The sequence below is a fragment of the Bos javanicus genome, chromosome 15 (assembly GCF_032452875.1).
Source record: "Bos javanicus breed banteng chromosome 15, ARS-OSU_banteng_1.0, whole genome shotgun sequence".
In the NCBI taxonomy this organism is placed as follows: Eukaryota; Metazoa; Chordata; class Mammalia; order Artiodactyla; family Bovidae; genus Bos; species Bos javanicus.
This window is the reverse complement of record NC_083882.1, coordinates 63,922,367-63,944,873: the sequence shown is the minus strand read 5'-3', so window position 1 is coordinate 63,944,873 and position 22,507 is coordinate 63,922,367. Positions and strand designations below refer to the sequence as shown.

Genomic DNA, 22,507 nt, shown 5'->3' with positions numbered 1-22,507 from the left:
CTTGACTGTAGGTCACATTTTTTGTTTTGTCAGAAGTCTGGACATTTAAAAAAAAATTTCTGGACATGTAAATGATATATAGTAAAGACTAGATTCTGTTATCTTCCTCTGAAGAACGTTGGGTTTTATTTTAGCAGGGAGTTAAATTACTGGCAGATCTCGACTTTGTGGAGGCTTGGTTTTACAGTGTTAGGATGAGCCTGTGTTAGTGGCCTTTATCTCACGGTAAATCTCTTAGTCCTGGGATATAGTCTTTACTCTTAAGACAATGGAAAGTTCAAGGTGTTTACTCAGAATCCCTTAACCTGATGGGAGTCAGAATCCAAACATGGTCTCCATTACAGTGGGCAGCTGATGAGATATCACTCCAGCTCTTTCAGCTCTTATTTCTGCTTGGGCTCTTTGTATTTTTTCCTGTGGATGTCTATTTTAGAGTCAGTTAAAAATTTGAGGGCATTTATGTCCAGATTTTCAGCCTCCACCTTCTGTTGTTCTCTTTTGGGGGATTTTTCCCCCTTAATTTCCGGTTGCTTTTCTAACCCAGAACTCCATGTCACTTACCTCAAGCTGGTAAAACTTCAGCATTTGACTTGAGCTCTAGCTATCCCAGAACTATACACACAGGGCTGTGTATTTGAGGGGAATAGCATATTAAATACATGTCTACAATTTTTAAAAATTCCAGTTTTTTAGTGCTCAGGCCTCTCTGATTTCTTTTTCTTTTGGTCATTCTCTGGTGCCTTCAAATTGTTGCTGTTTGTATTGTTGATGATTTTTTTTTCCCTACGAGAGTTAGTCTTATACAGACTACTCTGCCACTGCTAGCACGAGACTTTGGAACTTAAAAAGACTCCACAATCTTGCCTTGTTCTCTTAACCTAGCAAGTACTGTTTCCTTTGCCTGCACCATTTTTGTATCTGCTCCTGTCCTTCCTGCCTCTCCTTACACTCTCATCTGACCAGATTCTATCCCTTCTTCAGGTTTCGCTTAGATGTCAGTTCCTTAGTGAAGCCTTTCTTAAGTCTCTAAACTATGTTAAGTCCTGCTGCTGTAAGTTAAGATTACACTGTACTTTCCTCATCGTGCTTATTTTCACAATTGTTTTCTTAATATCAATCTTCCCAAAATATTGCAGACTTCTTGAATATAGGAAGTCTTAGTCACTGGTATATTCACAGTGTCTTTCACATTCCTTAGCATATAGTTCGGAGAAGGCGATGGCACCCTACTCCAGTACTCTTGCCTGGAAAATCCCATGGATGGAGGAGCCTGGAAGGCTGCAGTCCATGGGGTCGCTGAGGATCGACACGACTGAGCGACTTCACTTTCACTTTTCACTTTCATGCATTGGAGAAGGAAATGGCAACCCACTCCAGTGTTCTTACCTGGAGAATCCCAGGGACTGTGGAGCCTGGTGGGCTGCCGTCTATGGGGTAGCACAGAGTCGGACATGACTGAAGTGACTTAGCAGCAGCAGCATATAGTTGGTACTCAATAAATATTAGTTTAATAAATGGTAAATGAATGGGTTTGGGTGGATGATAATAATCACTAAAGTTTTTTATTTCTAATTATCATTCATTATTGAGGGGCCTGTCTTAGCCTGAAAATTTAGTTGTGATACTTATATGGACAGTTTTATAAATAATGTTTATTCTAATTAAATGTTGCAAATGTCTTCTCTTAGTCATGTTTGCTTATGAACAGTGCCTGCTGGTGCTGGGCCATCACCCTGATATTTGGTATGAAGCTGCCCAGTACCTTGAGCAATCAAGCAAACTGTTAGCAGAGAAGGGGGTGAGTGTTCATTTTTTCCCCCCTTTTTGGTCTTTTCATGGTTTTGATATAGCAATAATTTACTAAAAGTATAACACTGAATTTTGGTAATAATGTGTAAGAATTGAAACTTGAATCTTATGTCACTATGAATCTTAGTGACCCTGTGATTAGACTAGCTTAGAATTAAAACATAGCGGCTCTTTTTTAATGCATTAAAGTGATGAATCACTTAGAGCACTTACATAATTCTTTTTTATGTTGAAATAATGGAAGAAGTCTTTGGAATTTTTTAAGAATCCAGAAATGCATGTATGTCCATAGGTATATACATATGATGAGTCTGTGTTTTATTCTCTTTCAGCTACCTTAAAATTACTGTAAGTGAGCTTTCTTTTTTCTCTCCTAGGATATGAATAATGCCAAATTATTTAGTGATGAAGCTGCTAATATATATGAAAGAGCCATAAGCACTTTATTAAAGAAGAATATGCTTCTTTATTTTGCATATGCAGATTATGAAGAGGTAAGTTAAAATATTTAGAACTTTCTTATAATTGGATTTTTTACTACAGCACTGAATTTTTTTTCCTAGCTGCTTCGCCAGGCATGTTTCTTTTTGAAGACAAAGATAATGCAAAATGAACCGTTATTAGTCCTTAGCTCATTATATATTTATGCTCAAAGCAGGTGCCTTTGTGGGATGCAGCCTCTGGATTCCTCAGAGCTCAAATCCTGCTTGTTTATGAGTATATATTTATATCCACTTCTTCTCTACCATCTTAGAGTCGCATGAAGTATGAGAAAGTTCACAGTATATATAACAGACTTCTGGCAATTGAGGATATTGATCCCACCTTGGTAAGTAACTTTATAAATCTCTTTCCCACCTTTGCAGTCTGCTTTTATAAAAAAGTTTTTTAATCTATATAAAGTAAAATTTACTGTTTTGTTGAATTGTTAGTTCTGTGAATCTTGACTAATAACATAGTCATGGGACAACCATCACAATTAAAATATACAACACTTAAATCACCCCACAGAATTTCCCTCATCTGACAACCCTTCCCTGTCTCCCAGTCCCTGACAATTACTGAGGTACTCTCTGCTCTATTTTTTTTTAAAGTCCAGAAGTATGAAACAGCTACAGTGGGGCTTTTTCTAACACCTTCCTCGTGAGCATAGTTTGAATGCTATGTAATTGTTGCTTAATAAATATTTCTTTTTAAGTAAATAGAGGCAAGAGAAACCAACATTCTGGGAAGCAGTTAGACAGGAACTCACTTTATCCTGAATTCTACTCTGTAATAGTGGTTTTCAAAGCCACTATTTTTGCAAAAGTGCAGTGGAACTCTTTCAGTTGGAGGAGAAGTAGACAGGCCAATGCATGGGGCTCTAGACCCTCTGCCTCATGTCAACTACAGATCCATTCCTTTTTTGTTTGTCTACCTTGGGGTTCCACTGCTTGCATTTAGTCATCTTTTTAAAATTCGTTTAGCAGCCTGCATCTGTGCTATACACTGTGCTAGATTCCAGCAGTATAATGACAAATAAGTTAAATTTCATTCCTCAAGTAACTCATAGTTCATTCATCTGGGCAACGAGGTTTGGCATCATCAAAACTGGGCCAGTCAGGAGCCTACTCAACAGTCACCCTGTGTATAGTCCAGAGACCTTTGTTCATCGAATAAATATTGCATATTCATTATGTGTTAGGTACTCTGTTAGTGCAAAGTATAAAATGATTCAGTTATCAATGAAGTTACATTATATGTTCTTTAGAAAATAGAGTAGTGGGTTTTTAAAGCAATAAATCAAGAAATTCTAGTATTTTCTAGTATTTTCACTTTTATTCCTTCTTAGGGTTTAATTAGCATGTTTGGAATTAGATGATTGTAATGATTATAAAACCTTGTGACTACTAAAAATCACAGAATTTTACATTTAAAGGGTGAATTTTGTGCTATGTGAATTATATCTCAATTTTAAAAAATTAATTTGCATGCATCTTTAATACCAGAAAAAAATTGCTTACGGATTTAAATACTGCAATATCTATAATCTTATTGATACTTTTCAATTTCTCAGGTATTCAAATTGCTTTCTTATACAGCAAAACATGTTAGTATAGAAGTATGGTGAGCCTGTATTAGATCCCACAGGCATCACATTCTACCTAATCTATAGAAAACAAATACTTTTTTTGCATAGGTATATATCCAATATATGAAATTCGCAAGAAGAGCTGAAGGGATCAAATCTGGAAGAATGATATTTAAAAAAGCAAGAGAAGACACCAGAACCCGCCACCATGTCTATGTCACTGCAGCACTCATGGAGTATTACTGTAGTAAGGCAAGTCCTGAAATAAGATACAAAGATAGAGTAATTTCCTTTATCTGAGATAAATTAATTAAAAGAAAGGCAGTCCTAGTTTCTGTTATTAAACTTTAATTCTTCTGTATCATAAAGGAGACCTAAGTGTATCTGTGTAAAATTACATGGAGCATTGTTCATATCCCCTCTGCCTGCTAATTTATACCTTATTAAACTCCATATTTCTGAATCTAAATCCCCTGAATGGTATTTAGTGCTGCAGTTTTTACATGATTTTAATATCCATTTTAATCTTAACATACTTAGTCATATTTAAATTTAGTTTTAATATTCTTTGAGTATCTTATCTGATGGAAATCAGTACTTTGCTTTCTTTACTTCTAGGACAAATCTGTTGCCTTTAAGATTTTTGAGCTGGGGCTAAAGAAATATGGAGACATTCCAGAATATGTCCTGGCCTATATTGACTATCTTTCTCACCTCAATGGTAAGTAGAGTCTAGATCTGTAATGGTTAATATTAAACCATCAATGTCATTCTTTGATATTATGTTCCTGGAATTTTTCCCTCTGCAGAATGGTCTTTAATTCTGCAGCACATTCCCAACAGTAGTAGGAATAAAGCCACAAGTCTCAAGCCACGAAAACTTAAAGATGCCCAAGTAGTAGAGTAAAATGCCCTGAGGCTACTGGGGAAGAGATTTCAAAAAGAAACATTGTGTTTATGAGCATCTTTATCTTTATTTTTCTATTTTGTTGTAATAATAATAATGGCAATCCTTTATTGGGTTCCTACCTTAGACCAGGCACAAGACTAGAGAATTCGTATATGTATGTATGTATCTCATTTAGTCAACTTAACCACACCACAATCCAGGATATGTAATTTCTTGACTAAAAATGATCTGGTATAAAAACTGATTTAAGAAAGAAATATAAAAAATTATGTGTCATGTAAATAATTAGATGTTAAACTTAGATATCACAGGTGTATATTAATGATTTTAATATTTTAGAAAAATATAACATTCTGTCTACCTACATAGTTCAGTTAAGTTCAGTCGCTCAGTCGTGTCCAACTCTTTGTGACCCCATGAATCACAGCATGCCAGGCCTCCCCGTCCATCACCATCTCCCAGAGTTCACTCAAACTCACGTCCATCGAGTCGGTGATGCCATCCAGCCATCTCATCCTCTGTCGTCCCCTTTTCCTCTTGCCCCCAATCCCTCCCAGCATCAGAGTCTTTTCCAATGAGTCAACTCTTCGCATGAGGTGGCCAAAGTACTGGAGTTTCAGCTTTAGCCTCATTCCTTCCAAAGAAATCCCAGGGCTGATCTCCTTTAGAATGGACTGGTTGGATCTCCTTGCAGTCCAAGGGACTCTCAAGAGTCTTCTCCAACACCACAGTTCAAAAGCATCAATTCTTTGGCGCTCAGCTTTCTTCACAGTCCAACTCTCACATCCATACATGACCACTGGAAAAACCATAGCCTTGACTAGACGGACCTTTGTTGGCAAAGTAGTGTCTCTGCTTTTCAACATGCTATCTAGGTTGGTCATAACTTTCCTTCCAAGGAGTAAGCGTCTTTTAATTTCATGGCTGCAATCACCATCTGCAGTGATTTTGGAGCCCCCAAAAATAAAAGTCTGACACTGTTTCCACTGTTTCCCCATCTATTCCCCATGAAGTGATGGGACCAGATGCTTAGTAGAAAAGAATAAAACTTAAAACATGACTTTGTATTTCAACTTAGTGATTCTACTCTCTGGAAGAGGACTTAACTCCAGAAAGTAAGTCAGTGGAGCATTTAATTAAAAAGAAATTTCTTGTATGAAATGAATGTTCCTCACCAGTTTTATATTATTTTGCTTCATTTTTTAGAATAGTTACTAGTGTGTATAATGTTTTTTACTGTAAAATTGAGGATGGAATCTGATGTCAGCTTTGTTGTTGTTAAGTCACCTCGTCGTGTCTGACTCTTTTGTGAGTCCATGGACTGTAGCCCTCCAGGCTCCTCTGTTCATGGAATTCTCCAGCCAAGAATACTGGAGTGGGTTGCCATTTCCTTCTCCAGGAAATCTTCCCAACCCAGGGATTGAACCCACATCTCCTGCATTGCAGGTGGATTCTTTATTGCTGAGCCACCAGGGAAGCCCAATGTCAGCATTATTATCTTCTGAAATCATCCATGTTCATCTACCACCCCACCCACCTACTCAGTACCTTTTGTTTAGTGTGGTCTGGCTTCTAGTTGCAGGTCCATTACTCAGTTAACAATGAGCTGAATCAATTTACTTCATCTTTTTGAACCTCAAGCTTCCTCACATATAAATTCTGGTTGTGATAATACTTAGACCCCTCTGCGTAAGATTTTTGTGAGGATACAATGAGATAATGCTTTGTTAAATTATAGAACTAAATTTTTTTAATATTTAAAATTTTCTTTAATATCCTAGAGGACAATAATACTCGAGTTTTGTTTGAACGAGTTTTAACATCTGGAAGTCTTCCTCCTGAGAAATCTGGGTAAGCCATTGTGAAAACTTACTGGTCAGGTTCTAATGGCAGCTTTAATACTTGAACTGTAGTCTATGGGATGAATGTTTGCTTGTTGTGAGTCTTAAGTTTCAGTAGAAATTTCCCTTCTCTTTTGAAGTTTCATTTACAAATGGCTGCCTGCAATATTTTCATACCTGTTTTAAGATTTGTTAAAAAAATTTTTTTTGCATACTGACTAGGATTATTTTGAGAGATGCCTTAACAATTTGTTATTAAATATTTTAATATATCTTTCTCTATATCCCTATAAATTGATATGAACAAATTAGGGCAGAGTTCTGAAATTTTTGTATCTCTTTTTCAAGAGCAAAGACTCTTACAAAATGAAAGTTTGTTTGACAGGTTCCATCCCTGATTTATGGTTTTGACTCTGTCCCTTATACCAGAGGAACAACATGGTCTAGTGGTGCAGTGAAAGCAGGAAGGCTTTGGAGTCTTGGGTTCAAACTCCAACTCAGTCAGCTATACCTTGGGCAGGTTTCCTAACTTTCCCAGTTCTTACTTTCTTGTTGAGTAGCAATAATGTCTACCAGTATAGAAGTTTTGCGATAGTCCCCTACCTAGCATAAAATAGGAAGTCACTGTATTACTTTAGTACAGAGGTGCTTAGTAACATTTTAAGTAGAGTCTCAGAGAATTAATTTTGGCTGTTAGAACAGTGGTGAGGCACTAATTTGTCCCCAGTGATCCCTATTACTGGGAAAAAATAGAGAACAATCATGTTAGATTTTGAAATGTATTTTTATTCATACATTGCACAAAGAATGTAGTCTACATTTTAATTCATGCCACTACAAAATGGTGAAGTCATATCATTCAGGAGTAATTGGAAATCTAGGTTCCTTTTCAACTCTTCCCCACCTAGAGTCGGTTTACTGTCTCTAGGATAAATGTCTCATTGACCACAAATGATAGTAAGTAGGCTAAATAAGAAAAAACAAAAAACCCTTAAATATGAAAGTATTTAGGGAGAAAGGTTATGATGACTATAATTCACTTTCAGATACTTAAGTGAAAACAAATATAGCAAATATTTGGGGAAGCAAATATAGCAAAATATTAATGACAACTGAATCTAGGTAATGGAATATAGGTATTCATTATACTACTCTATGTTTTGAAGTTTAGAAATCTTTATAATAAAAAAAAATAGATTCTTTTAATTTAAAAAAGGGGGAGGAAGGGAACTGGAAGATTTTTGTAAGTCCCAAACCCAGGATGGTGAAGTATTGATTATATTTATTTTCTTACAGAGAAATCTGGGCCCGATTTCTAGCTTTTGAAAGTAATATTGGTGATCTAGCTAGTATACTCAAAGTGGAGAAAAGACGGTTTACAGCATTCAAAGAAGAGTATGAAGGCAAAGAAACAGCTTTACTGGTAGACAGATACAAGTTCATGGATCTGTATCCTTGCTCTGCAAGTGAACTAAAAGCACTTGGGTATAAGGTATGTACTTGGGCTTACGATGTGTGTGATGTCTGTACTTTTCCCAACGTTTTAGAAGAGTTCATGGACAAACTTTAAAGTAGATTCTGAAATTGAAATTAGTCTAGTTTTATTATAGATTTGCAGAATACAAAAAGTTCAGGGATTTTCCTTGGGTTTGTGAAATATTATCAACAGTACTGAACAAAATGAGAATTAAAATGAGATTTAACAAACTTTCATTCTTTCCCTGAAATTGTCAATGCCTTATTTCTTACATTTTGTGGGCAGGTGGACAATCTGAATGTCACTTGTTAGTTTTTCTCTAACAGTTCTTAAAACTGAGGAGTGTGTTTTGATAGGAGATCTTAAACCAAATGTAATTCCTGCTATATATGTTGTAGATATAATGAAGAAACTTTATAGCTTGGTAAATCCATAAATTTCTTTGAAGTGTTTGTATCTTTAAACAGGGCTCCTTCAGTGGACGCCTTTAGGAAATTATTTAATTGGCCAAAAATTTCGTTCCAGTTCTGGAACAAAACTGGAACAAACTTTTTGCTCAACCCAACAGCTTATCTAGGAATGGAACTCCTCTATTTGGACTACTGCATCATTAAGAAAACAGACCTGGAACCTGAACTCATTCAGGCCAAAAGGAAAGATTAATAGCCTAGAAATAGCCCTTGGTGAGAAACCATTGCTCTGTCGGTGCTTGATTTTTCTGTGTCAGGTGAACAAAGACCAGATGAAAATCCAAGGGGAAGCTGTATCCACAAGAGTCCTGGATTGATTGGTCTCCTTAAGCCAGCCAGCATTAGGATGTTCCTCACCATCATTCTTCATTTCCTCACTGCCCTCTTTTAGCCAGAGTCTCACTGGTCTTGTGTCTGAACCAGATTAAAATAAACTTCAGACCTTTTCATTAATGGAAGCTCCAGTTGTGTGCCAGCCCCATATTCCTATGCTGAACTAGGGTTACTGCTCAGGGATGAGGGGATTCTGCTCCTGGTTTAACAAATTCTTAATGAAAAGCCAAAGGCATTTTTAAGACTGTTATGTGGAATCTTTAGACTGTTTCAACTTTGCCAAGTTGAAAATGGAAATTAAGGAAGTTAATGAAAATATCTTCATGAATTTTCCATCTTGTATTTCTGTTTATATTCTGTGTATTTGGGAAGGATCATTATGCTTTCGTGTGTGGCACATAAGTGAGAGTGGGAAAGAGAGGAAAAAAAGCAATTCTCAGTGGGTGTTCTCATTTAGATTTGCCACCAACTGCATATGAGCAAGTTTTGAGAACATGAAATTCTCTTATATCCCTTGATGCTGGCAAAAGAGGCTCTCTCAGAGTTGCTCTCAGCCCTGGCAGACATTGCTGGGACACTGAAAAGAAGACAGAATGGGTGTGAGGTCAGAGAGGCCTGTGCTGTCAACTCCTCTGTCTGCTTCTTAGCCATATAACCTTGGAGATAGCAGAACCTCTGCAGAACCTCTCTTTGAACGTTAGTCCCTTCTGTAAAATGGAGGTGATCCTATCTACCTCCTCAAAGAGTGAATGAACGGCAAAAATTGACAAACTGGTTATTCAACAAACATTCCTTCTCCCCTGTAATAGTATGTTGGGAATAATTTTTCATTTCATTAGCAAAATCTTATGAACTAACGTAGGTGATAAGCTTTGTTAGGTTTCATGAAAGAGCACCTTACTTAATCAGCTTCTTCACTTAGAGAACCTGATGGATGATGTTCGGTTTTAGTGGAAAGGAAATATCAGAAAATATCTAAAACTGCAGATTTTCTTCCAGATTACCCCACTTCTACCTGGTATTTATTACCTACCAGGTATATACATCTACCCGGTATGTATTACCTACAAAAGGATCCTACAAATGTCCCACCTGGTGGCACTGAGTCTAATGACTCTTAACACTTGTCAGTCTTCACTGTCATGGAAATTCTCACTTTTCTTTCTCCATTCTCGCTATGGTTTTAACCCAGTTATTTAGTGTATCCTCAGGAGTGTAGAATTGCACAGTTCTACTCTGTAAGTCCCTTTTTCAGGTTTAGGATTCTTCTGTTCTGCATTTTCAGGATGTCTCCCGTGCTAAGCTAGCAGCTATAATTCCAGACCCAGTTGTAGCTCCTTCTATAGTGCCTGTTCTGAAAGATGAAGTGGATAGAAAACCAGAGTACCCTAAACCAGACACTCAGCAGATGATTCCATTTCAGCCACGACATTTAGCACGTAAGCCATGACTTTAGATCCAGTACTGAGCCCTCAGTTTGTTTGTTGGTTTAAATCCAGAGGTGTGTGGGGGTTGGAGGGGGCAAATTAATGTGACCTTTCCATTGTAGGTTAATAATTAGACTCAGGGTCAATAATGACAAGTGATTTGGCTATAATCTTTGAATCAAGATGAGTTTAAAATGTCTTAAACAAAAAACCTCACTGATCCAGATTGCAGTAACGCATTTGGCAGTGATCCTTAAGAGAGTTTTCTGAAACGCCGCTACATACAGGTTACCTGCACAGCTGGAAACTTACTTTGGCGATATTTGGTATTGTTTATAGTTACTAATATGTAGTAGTCTCTGAATTCTATTTGAACAAGGCCCTTACAATGAAATATGTTACTGTATAACTGACTTTAAATGGGCTTGCTGAAAAAATGACTTGTGAGGCTTAGACATGATCTTTGACAAAAACTGACGAACTCAGGTTCTGGATCATCTTACGCAGTCTCTTGTTTACTTTCTGCCCCCCAGTGGCCATGAAGTTGAGACTGCTTTCACTGTCTCACCCACTTGAGTTTGGTCAAACATATAAAACACTAACAACATTTTAAGATGTTTTTAAGCAACATAGACTCTTTGTACATAGTAATTAATGTACAAATTACTTGTGCTAGTTATTACATGTATAGAAATTCTTCCGTCCCATTCCTCCGTTCCTTTCCCTTACAGCTCCGGGCTTGCACCCTGTCCCTGGTGGAGTGTTCCCAGTGCCACCTGCAGCAGTTGTTTTAATGAAACTTCTCCCTCCTCCTATTTGTTTCCAGGTTTGTTCACCATTTTCATGACAGATACTTGCTCTATGGGTAAATATAGTAATTATGTATTTTTTTATTTTGGGAAATACAAAGTGGGGCTATTTTAACTTGTCAGATTATTGGGGATTAAGTTTTCTTTGTGTCAAAATAGGGTCCTTTTGTACAAGTGGACGAACTAATGGAAATTTTCCGAAGATGCAAGATACCAAATAGTAAGTGATTGAGGCTCCATTTTTAGAGTGGAATTCACATTATTGTCTCCAAGACAGGAGAGATCGCCATGGAAGCTTCCAAAACCAGCTAGCCACCTTGCAGCAGTACAGTGACACCTCACAGGGGTCCAAACCCTCTTTGGTACAGAGAGGCCAGTTCATGTTCTAATTCTGCTAAGAAAAATATCATAAAAAGCTTATCTTTTCTCTTCATGTGAACATGCACTATCAGATTTTGCTTATGAAAACTTTATTAATTTTAACCGTAGTTTTTTGTCTTTATTTAGTGTCAGTAGTACTATCTCAGAATTTGCTAATAGGACGCTACAAAATGATAAAGTATTCAAAGTAGTACATATGTTTTCCTTCACAGCATACTTTTTTTTTTTAATTGGGCTATAGGTACTTAACAATGTTGTGTTAGTTTCTGCTGTGTAACAAAGTGAATGACACAGTAGCATGCTTGTAAACACCCTCCAATAGTCCTTTTGTTTTGCTTCAATAGCAGTTGAAGAAGCTGTGAGGATCATTACTGGAGGAGCCCCAGAGCTAGCGGTAGAAGGCAACGGCCCAGTGGAAAGTAATGCAGTGCTCACGAAGGCTGTCAAAAGGCCCAACGAGGATTCAGATGAAGACGAGGAAAAGGGAGCTGTGGTTCCCCCTGTTCATGACATTTACAGGGCAAGGCAGCAGAAGCGAATCCGGTGAGGCAGGTGTAGCACCCGCCTCAAGAAAACTCTTATCCTTTTGCCTCTAAGTCATATGTTTAAAAGAGACAATGCTTTGTTACAAGGTTCTTGGAAACAAAGTTGTATTGTCATTGGTGCCTCTATCATATGGTTCTCGAGAACAACCAAGCAACCTACATGAATTTTAGGATTTGGAATAGACCTATGCTCTAAGCAGAACTAGGTTTTCAAAAGTGTGAGAACAGTACTAAGTGGCAGAACCACATTTTGTTCCTGCTTCAAGGGTGTCTTGTATGTACCACTTGAAGACTTGTGGGTTTTCAACAGTTTTATTTTAAAAACTGGATGGCTTATGATTGTAAAGCATTTTATCACATTTTCTGAAAACAGCTGTTTTGGTTTGCTTATGTAGAGTCCTGCCTTATTGTTCGTTTTATTTATGGCAGAATGTACGGAATCGGTTTTGTAGTTTAACATTTTAAAACAATCCTTTAAAAAATAAAAGGATCTCAAAAAAAGTCATGTCTCCTGCTGCTGCTTTCGTTCACATCTGAAATAGCAGCTTATGTTGTTCAGCCAACACAGTTTACAAATACACGTCAACAATACAAGTCATCTTGTATTTACCATATATACAACTATTGTCCTTTCCTGGTCTTTTTTGCTACTATTTGAAAACATGAGGGATCCATTTTTAAGAGGTAAATTAAACATTTTAGAAATCCTCAAATATGAATGCATTTTCCCCGAATTAAATCTGAGGGAGACTGTGATATTTTATCTTTCGTCTCTCTTAAAAGTGAAATAAGTGTGGTATTCCTGTAATCACTCACTGTCTTGCTCTCACATGTATTTCAGTGTTCATTAAAGAAAAACTACTGGCTGGCTGCACTAGCCCTCGGCAACGGTCCACACTCAGAGTGTGGAGTGTGTTTCGCGCTGAAGAAATCCACTTCTTACCGATCAAAGAAAACTGTGGCCAAGCAACCAAAAACTGATTACAGTGAGCAAAAATTTATCCTTAAAAAATAAGTCAGAAGAATTGTTTTGCTCTTTGTTAGGAGCATTACCTCCTCTAGGCTCATTTTTAGAAAACTAGACCAAAAACAAGTTGAGCCCTGAGGATTGTGATTCAGAATGAAGGCTAAAAATAAGGACAAAAAAAAAAAAACCAAGAGGAAAAGTAGTAAGGCTATAAAAAGACAATCTTACATATTGGGTACACAGTTTAGAATTTGAATTCAAGTGTGATTAAATTTCAGCTTCAAATATTTCTACAAATGAAGAAAAGTTCTATCAGTTTCTTATATAAACTTACATGTAGCAAGGTTATACTTACCGAAGTTGATCACAAGTGTGTCTCCAGTATTTTACCAGTAAAGCTGAGTAAAATTTCCTTAAAACAAAGTCAGCTCTACCTCAGATTTTGTTAAGTATCATTTTTAAGCTGTGTGGGTTTTCTTTTTAATATCATGGTTATCAACAATACAATCTGAAAGGCACAAGTAGTACCACATAGCAGACTTTAAAATACAGAGATATGGAATCTGCTGGAGTGCTATCGTTGGGTAGTGTATTGAAGACAACTGATTTCAAATACCTGTAATGGTCTGTAAGAGTGTTTCCATATGAGCAAACAAAGCCATATGATTATGCAAGGAAAATGATCCTTTTTTTTTTTTTTTTAAAGCATTGTAACAAAACACACATACACACCCCTACCTACCTTGGTGAAAAGTGCTACTGAGGACTGCTGCTGCTGCTGCTGCTGCTGCTGCTGCTGCTGCTGAGTCGCATCAGTCGTGTCCGACTCTGTGCGACCCCATAGACGGCAGCCCAACAGGCTCCTCTGTCCCTGGGATTCTCCAGGCAAGAACACTGGAGTGGGCTGCCATTGCCTTCTCTGGGGACTAAGGACTGTTAAGGCCATTTATATGTATTATAATTGCTCCTACTGCATTTATTTCTAAGATTTTTTCCCCTAGAAATTATATGACATTTAAACTTCAAACAGATTATTTCTTGTTAAGAAGAAAACATTTTCTTAATATTCTATATATATATGTAGAACTTAATGTTCTGTCTAAATATATGCACTTTTGGTTTTTAGTATGATTCTGTGTGAATGATTGATAATTCCTTCATCTAACATCAAGTAGCATGATGTTAGAAATCTGAACTCACTTTTGGAACTCTGTGTGCAGACTCCTGGGGTATATATAGCCAGCCCTACATGTCCAAGGACTCATATATCCATATTGCTGGACGCAGAGAAATTACCAAAAGATATTCATATCCTTCCTCTTCATAAAAACAACGATAGCATCTCCCCACAATTCTAGAACTGGATGAAATTTAAGGACCATAAATCCTTCCTAAACAAAAATCAGTCAAACTCTGGCTGTTAGCACTAAATTTCAAACAAGAGGTTTTATCTATGTAGCCACATAAAGTAAAAGGTTATAGCTACCTAGTAAATATAAAAGTGATCAAATGTACTACTGGAAAAGAACAAAAATATAAAACCATTTTTGTCAGCATGTTGACCTTGGGGGATAATTATGAATTTATTTGGTAATTTTATAATCCTCTACTGACATATACTTAATATGTAAAACTAAGAGTTGATTTATATGATAGTAAAATTAAAATCACCATGTTCATAAATTTTGATTTTTACATTTCAATTCCCAAAGCAAACTTCATTAAAGTTGGTAGTTTTTAACTTGACTGTGATGTTCAGCAAGTGCAGTTATATTTTATTTAATACAAATTTCAGAATTCTTGAATGGTTAATTCATGCCAAGTTAACAAAACTCAGTTACCATATTACTGATTTAGGTAAAACTTTAAATATTTAACAGAAGTTAGCTTATCAGCTCTGGGAATAAAAGTTAAAAAAAACAATTCCATGTACTAAATTTTCTTCCCTGTCCAAGATGTGACCAAATTTCTACTTTGAGCCCACAGCAAGCAGTACTTCAGAAAGCAGAGGCAATGAGAATGAGAAAGGAAAAAAAGTGTTACTTTGATTTTAAGGCTGCTTTAAGTCAAAAGTTGCACTTAAAGGCTCTCAATGTTTAGCTCAGATGGGGTGTTGTTTAGTCACTAAGTCACGTCTGACTCTGTGTGACCCCATGTATCCCATGTAGCCCGTGCCAGGCTCCTCTGTCCATGGGATTTTCCTAGGTTAGAATACTGGAGTGAGTTGCCATTTCCTTCTCCCTACCCAGGGATCAAACCCATGTCTCCTGCATTGCAGGCAGGTTCTTTACCACCTGAGCCACCAGGGAAGCTAGGCTTAGTTCAGATAAAACAAATAGAAAAATGGTGAAGTCTGACTATTGATACCAACGTCAGACACAACTGATTTCTAAATTACATTCCATCAGATCGGGCCTTCTAAACTATATGTTAGTTCAGAAGGCAACATAGGTAAGACAGAAATCCACACTAAAGGCAGTTTTAGGTAAAATTCTGCCTGCTGAAGTTTCTAACACATTTCTAGGACTCTAGCTTTTTCTGAAAGTATGAGTGAACATTCAGTAGGTTAATAGAGGATTTCAGGCTTAAAAGTTTCCCCTTTCCCCGTCCCATGAAGGTGCTTTGAAAAATGAATAAAAAGGCAAACCATTAAAATAGGTATATAAAACCCAATATAAATACACAATTGCAAACATCACTGTAATTCTTTATTTAGGTTTTCAATGAGATAGTGCCTTTTAATATGAGTTTCATAGCCTATCATCCACTACCATTCAGTCATCCATTCATTTACTTCAAATAATGCGGAGGTGGAAGTGAGAAATCACTGGAGTGCAGGTGAGTGGCAGCATATAAGAGAAGTAAGATTGCAGCTCTGGTACAGAAGAGATGATAAAAGAAAATAACAGTCTTGGGACAGGACAGGAGGAAAACCTTCCCTACAGGCCTGTAAAACGTGCTTGACTGAAGGAGGCTGGGCACCCGCAGTCAAATCTGTCATCACCTACAGGCAAAAAGGTTACAATACTCTCCTTTGTTGCTAATAAAGCCATTTATAGTTCTTTTGTGTGTACAAAGCATTCTAATATCCATTATCAAATTTAATCCTCACAGGAAGTGTGAATTAGTATTCTTGTTTTACAAAGCCTAAGGAAGAATGGCCCAAAGTCACAGAGCCTTCCTTGCAAGAAGGCAACAGAGGAACGACTCAACCCAGATCTTCCTCTAAGTCAGATCTCTCTGCACAATCCGACCGCAGTCTACTTCAGTTATTCCAGTCAAATTCATCACAGAATGTCAGACTTGAAAGGCCCTTTTCTAGTCCATTCATTCTATGGGTACTGAAATGGGTCCCGATTTGCTCCAGCTAATCACATGACAGAAATGGGATTAGAGCTCTGGTTTCCTGACAGCTCTCAGTCCTCCCACTCTACCGTTCTGCCTCAAAAGAAATACAAGTGCTTTACATACAAGTCAAGGCAAGTCAAAAGATCACTGGAAGTCAAACAGCAAACACCTATTCACTCCCTTGAAATTCAGCAGGAAATGAGGCTGCTCTCTTCCCAGGAATCTTAAGACTTTGGAGAAATTAAAATAAGCCACAAAAACAGAACTGCTAAATAAGCCATTCAGAACTGTCAGCCAGTAATGTGCACGTTTTATGCCTATTGAGTCAAACTATTTAATAACTTTTCTTCATAGAGAAAAAGTTCCTATATACCTGTCCACTGCATTAATCAGTAAGATATATCAGTGTAACTCTTACCTGAAGTGGATTATAGGGTTACATTACATGAACAATCACATTTTACAGCTTGCTTTAGAATTAATGAGATTAAAAAAAGAAAACTTCATACAGTGAGACGCCACCCACTAGTCACCTCATCAACTGACAGCTGACTTCTAGACCTTTATTCACTCACTCATTCATTTGGGAAACTATCAGAGAAATCAAGCTGACCTGCTGATCGCAACCCAGCTCCCAAGGCGCTCAGTTCTACCCACTTGTAGTGAAGTACTATTGCCAAATAAACTTAGCACTTCCAGAAAGATATGTTTTCCACAAACCCTTTTGGGCAGGAAACCATGTCAAATCCAACCAGCATGCAGTATATATATAAAACCAGTTCAATTCTGAAGGATAATTTATATGCCAAAGGTATTTTGTCTTGGAGGGACAGAATACCCTGGATTGGGGGAGCTCTAAGTAGATGCTTAGCAAACATTTCCTGAGTGACTAAATAACTAAACGAATCTTCCTAGCCCTTAGTGATAATCCTATGAGATTCCAGGAAGAAAAACTAGCTCACATATCTTCAAAGAGCAACAGCAAAACGATTCAATATGAATATCATGATTCTGAACTTTACTGTCTTCATTCTGGCTCTTGTAGAATTCCACCAGGGGACACTGAGGTAGTGGGGGCCACAGGAGTCTGTGAAGCTCCCTGTTACATGGGCATCAAGATTTCAAACTGTCCAAACATCACTCTATCCATGTAGGAACCCATGAGGGGGAAAAAATCTACTAAGAGTTAATTCTTGCAAAAGAAGCAGAATGAAGAACTCTGGAGATTTAGGGAAAATGGCTACAGGAGGTGGTGACTCGCCCTGCATCGGGGGGTTACACCCCTTTCCCACATCCTTGGATGGGGTGGGGAACCCCTGAACACTGAGGTGGAAGCAAGCCAGAGTGCCCCCCCGCCCTGCCCACTGAACCTCATTCTCTACGACCAGTGAGCGCAGCTGCCACGGCAGCCTGACCTCCAGGAACAATTCCAGAGGTGACTTCACTGAACGCGCTACAGAGGATGTGGTTTTGTTCTTTAAAAGTTCTACTTACTGAGCTTTTAACCTCTTCCCAGGAAACCAGGGAGGATTTGTCCTTGAGACTAAACTTTATTAATATGACGTCTGACCATGGAACCCAGCTTACATTTCTGACTGCAAGTAAAAATATTAAGAGTGCAGTCTGAAGCAATTAGATGGAGAAATCACATCCCTCCCAGTATAACCAGTAGCTCCTCTGGAACCTGGTATCACTAGATGGTCCACAGGGTGGATGTTTCCCCAACCCTGTCCTCAGCTCCACCCCCGCCCTTATGGGCTTGAATGAAGGGATTCCTTGCCTGACGCCACCCCTGTGGTTCTGGCAGCTGGGGATCACCCCAATGACTTCACAGTTCGGTTTCTCACATAACGTCCCTAAGATACACATTTATTCTTTAACAAAACAGGTCATCTATGAGACCCCAAGCTACCCTTTCAGCCACAGGGTATGTCAGGAACTCTGGTCACTCAAGTTCCTAGATAAATACTGCTCGAAAATCAGAGATTTCCTATAACTTCATTACCTGAGAAGTAAGTGAGCTTATGCTATTTTATCTGAAAACACTTAAATCCAATTCTGGAATTCGAATTCAGTCAATACCTCAAGGTGTTGTATCAGGGTGAACTTTTCAGTAAAAACTTCCGATATCTGTCTTCTTTTATATTACACTAGCATATTTTTTTTTAAAGATTTCTCAACTTTCAAGACATAAAAATCAAAGAATTTTCCTTTCTCTACATCCCATCAACACTATCATCCAGGTTCAGAAGTAATTTTGTACAAAAGAGAAAGCTTTTTTAAATCAAGTATTCATAACTCCTCCAGAATGAAAGGATTCCAGGGCTCTGGCTGGGCCAGGAGGGGAGAAAGCAATAAATAACTGGGGGTCGAGGGGGGCAGACGGGAGGCAGTAAGATTTATAAAGTTCTAACTTAAATACCTGGAGGGAGGAGGGGTGGGCTGTGCAAGAGAGGGGCGCGTCTAAATGCATCATGGCTTGGCTTCTCACTCTGGGGTAGCTGGCAGATACTCTCGTGTGTCTAAAAGAAAAACAACCCAGATGGCAGAAGAGCAGTCCCAGACTCGAGGGAGAGACAGGCAGCTACAACCGTGATATACACAGGACAGTCCTGTTAAAAGCTGAGTGCTGCCTATGAAACTCAGGACAACAGCCTCTCTGATGTAAACTTGCGCTCATAAATACAAACCCCCAAAAGAGAATTCAGTGCATTTTCCAACAAGTCTTCTCAACATTGATACACAATATTCTTCCTTTTGGAATCTGTGCTATTAAACAGAAATGTACTAAATAGCCATTTTCCAAAGCCACATCACAGCTGAGAACAGGTCGAGCAAGTAATACTGCTGCTACAGGGACTATACGTGTTAGGATCTGGCGAGGGTCTTACTGAGGATGGCGTCATAGTAGGGACTGAACACCATCTTGTTATAGTTGACCAGGCGCACGAATTTAACGGCAACTTCCTCCAGCTCTTTTTGAATCGGACCCAATCCCCCAGGGGCTATGGGTGATGGCTTCTGATGACTTGAGGCAAGGTAGGCGTCTAAGAAGGTCAGGATTCGGGAATCTGTGATTGAAGAGAAAGCAGATGTTTGTTTCCTAGTTAGGGCGACTTTACAAACTTCTGTTTATGCTTCAGTTTTTAGCCTAAACATCACCTTTTTGAGGAAAGTCTTCCCTTTCTCAAAGGGAAGTGGGGCACCTCCCACTTCTGAACATTCATCTCTTTGGTAATGTGTCCTCCACGGGGTGGGACCACGCTCCTCTTGTCTGTCGCTCTCTCCCTGGCACCCAGGGCCTGCCATGAGACCCGGCCTCCAGACAATGTCCCAAATTACATACTTGGAAAGCAAGGATAAACGCATGGACGATTAAGGGTGTCTAGGGTGCTGACAGGCTCTGCTCTCAGAGGAGCAGGGTGCAACGAGACCAACATTAGCCACTGTTGAAGACCACATGAAAAGTGGGAGGAAATACATAAAAAAAAAAAAAAAAAAAAGTGGGACAAAGCAAGAAATACAAGTTCCAAAAAGAGGAGAAAGAAAGACGATTCCAGCACTCCTAACCTGTGATCTAGTTTTTCCCACAAAGCCCATGAGACAAGCCTGAGCCTCCTTCTCCACAGCCCACAGTGACGCTCACGGAGCTGTGGGCAGCTTGTCCTACTCCCTGGAATCACTTCGTTTGCTTTCTTAGCCCCCCACCCTCACCCCTATGATGGTGCTGTACCCTCCTGTGCAGCCTCAGCTGCCAAAAAAGAGTGTGTGCAAGCCGCAACCTTGCAGATTTTATTACAAAAACAACAAGGGCATTTATATCGAATAAGCATTTTCAAACTTCACGCCCCCCTCAACTACGGAACCTTCTCAGGTGTGACTGACTTACACTCTTTGGGTGCCAGTAACACACCGCCACTGGCTGTGACTAAACAACTTAGCTGGCAGAACCAAGGGAGCAGCCTGGTAGCCAGCAGTCTCCTCACAGCCCTTTCCCGCATCCACACCCCACTTGACGACAATGATCTTGAGGGTCTGAGGGCCCTGCAACATCAGGAGGCTCCCCCTGAGGAATCCAAAGATGAAACTGTAACTAAGGCAGGCCTGGGGTGGAAAAATCTAATATTTAAAAAAAACACTGATTCATGTAACTCTCTTTTTATAAATCCCACTTCTGACAGCATTCTTGTTTTGGCAGGGCTTCCCTGGTAGCTCAGATGGTAAAGAATCCGCCTGTCAACTCGGGAGACCTGGGTTCAACCCCTGGGTCAGGAAGATGCCCTGGAGAAGGGAATGGCAACCCACTCCAGTATTCTTGCCTAGAGAATACTATGGACCTGGCAGGCCACGGGGTCGCAAAGAGTCAGACATGACTGAGGGACTTTCTTTCTTTTCATAAAATATTTTGCTCAGTTGTTCAGTAGCGGCCAACTCTTCACGACCCCATGCACTATAGCCCACCAGGATCCTCTGTCCATGGAATTTTCCAGGCAAGACTACTGGAGTGGGTTGCCGTTTCCTTCTCCATCATAAAATATTACCTAGGAATAAAGAAAACCAAGTGATAGTATTAGAAGCACACCCACATCGCTGGTTCAGCCTCTACTCAGAATCTGATAACCATGAATCATTCTGCTTTTGCCTGAAGCCTGCTAACTTTCCATTATTTATAAGAGGAACAGCTATCTGATTTCATAAAGAAGTTGAGGAAGGACTTCACAATCAAATAACAATAATCCTAAAAATTAAATATTAGATGTGTTCCTTGATCAACCAGTGAACAGAATCAAACAGTGATGATGGAAAGGAACAGCTCATATAGCAGTAATATTTTTAATAACTGCGACTTGTTGCAGAGTCCTCACTATGTGCTGCCAGGTTCGGCAGGAAGGACCTTACTTATATTTAACATGATCACCTGCAGTCCTCTCAGCAACCCTAGAGGTGCTGGTATTACTCCCTTTTTAGAGACGAAGAATCTCAAGTATCATATCACTTCCTCAAGCTACACAGTAAGTACTTGCAAAGAAAACCCATCTTAGTCTCGACCTACAGCTGTGCTTCTCCTCACCCTTGCCCCATTACAACGTCTAAAAAACTTCTGGGTTTTGTTTTGTGTTTCTTTTTCTTTTGGCCGCGCCTTGTGGTATGTGGGACCTTAGTTCCCCAACCTGGGATCAAACCTGTGCCCCGAGTGGTGGAAGCACTGGAAGTGTGCAGTCTTAACCACTGGACCACCAGGCACACGTGCTAAGTCGCTTGACTCTGCGCGACCTCATGAACTGCAGCTCGCCAGGCTCCTCAGTCCATGAGCATTCTCCAGGCAAGAATACTGGAGTGGGTTGCCATGCCCTCCTCCAGAGGATCTTCCCAACCCAGGGATCAAACTTGGGTCTCCTGCACTGCAGACTTTTTTACCATCTGAGCCACCATGGAAGCCCCTCAAAACACTTCTGACTCCAGATCTGGGGGAGAAGGGTTCCCACCACCAAGCAATTGTTTGTGACCCCAGCTGGGTGTCCCACAATCTTACTCAGTTCTGACACCACCTGGACATAGCCTCTGTTCCCACAGGTTAAGGGCTCAGGCCCACAAGACTGATGCCCACGTCAGACACCAACCAGGAGTAGGTCCCCAGGTCACCCGCCACTTCTGTCTGACTTGACTACACATCAGAGGTTCACATGGCATCTTTCCCGTGGATTTGTAATCTGCTAGAGCAGCTCACAGAACTCAGGGAGGTTTCACCGGTTTATATTATATAATAAAGGCTCTGATAAAGGATACAAGTGAACAGTGAAGACACTCATGAGGCGAGGCGGGGAGAATTCCGAGGGCCAGAGCCTCTGTTCTCGTGCAGCAGGGGTGCACGCACCACCCGCCCCACTACACGGATGTGTTCACACACCCAGAAGCTCTCCACACCCTGTACTTCTGGGATTTTCATGAAGGGCTCATCTTGCAGGCATTTCCAGTCCTTCTCCTCTCTCTCTGGAGAACAGAGGGTAGGGCTGAAAGTTCCAAACTTCCAATCATGGCTTGGCCTGTTGGGGGACCAGCCCCCAAGAGAGAGTCCAAAGAGTCAGCCCCTCCAGGAGTCCAAAGAGTCACCTCTTCAG

At 39.5% G+C, this 22,507-nt stretch overlaps 2 protein-coding genes across 11 annotated transcripts in view; one reads left to right on the top strand and one right to left on the bottom strand.

Moving 5' to 3' along the window:
- CSTF3 (cleavage stimulation factor subunit 3) overlaps positions 1-19,914 on the top strand; it is a 74,941-nt gene extending 55,027 nt beyond the window's left edge. The window contains exons 11-21 of the mRNA XM_061381062.1: positions 1,689-1,798; positions 2,187-2,303; positions 2,564-2,638; positions 3,989-4,132; positions 4,499-4,601; positions 6,572-6,641; positions 7,928-8,123; positions 10,197-10,350; positions 11,070-11,164; positions 11,307-11,367; positions 11,873-19,914. Coding sequence (XP_061237046.1) covers positions 1,689-1,798; positions 2,187-2,303; positions 2,564-2,638; positions 3,989-4,132; positions 4,499-4,601; positions 6,572-6,641; positions 7,928-8,123; positions 10,197-10,350; positions 11,070-11,164; positions 11,307-11,367; positions 11,873-12,075 — 1,328 coding nt within the window. The 3' untranslated portion in view covers positions 12,076-19,914. The remainder of the gene's footprint in view (positions 1-1,688; positions 1,799-2,186; positions 2,304-2,563; positions 2,639-3,988; positions 4,133-4,498; positions 4,602-6,571; positions 6,642-7,927; positions 8,124-10,196; positions 10,351-11,069; positions 11,165-11,306; positions 11,368-11,872) is intronic.
- TCP11L1 (t-complex 11 like 1) overlaps positions 15,727-22,507 on the bottom strand; it is a 33,467-nt gene continuing 26,686 nt past the window's right edge. For 7 of the 10 annotated variants that reach the window (XM_061381065.1, XM_061381068.1, XM_061381066.1 and 4 more), the window contains one exon: positions 15,727-19,459. In XM_061381065.1, coding sequence (XP_061237049.1) covers positions 19,257-19,459 — 203 coding nt within the window. In that variant the 3' untranslated portion in view covers positions 15,727-19,256. Of the gene's footprint in view, positions 19,460-20,016; positions 22,433-22,507 lie in introns of those variants that run through there. The other 3 variants (XM_061381075.1, XM_061381072.1, XM_061381073.1) reach the window with 3 other exon arrangements.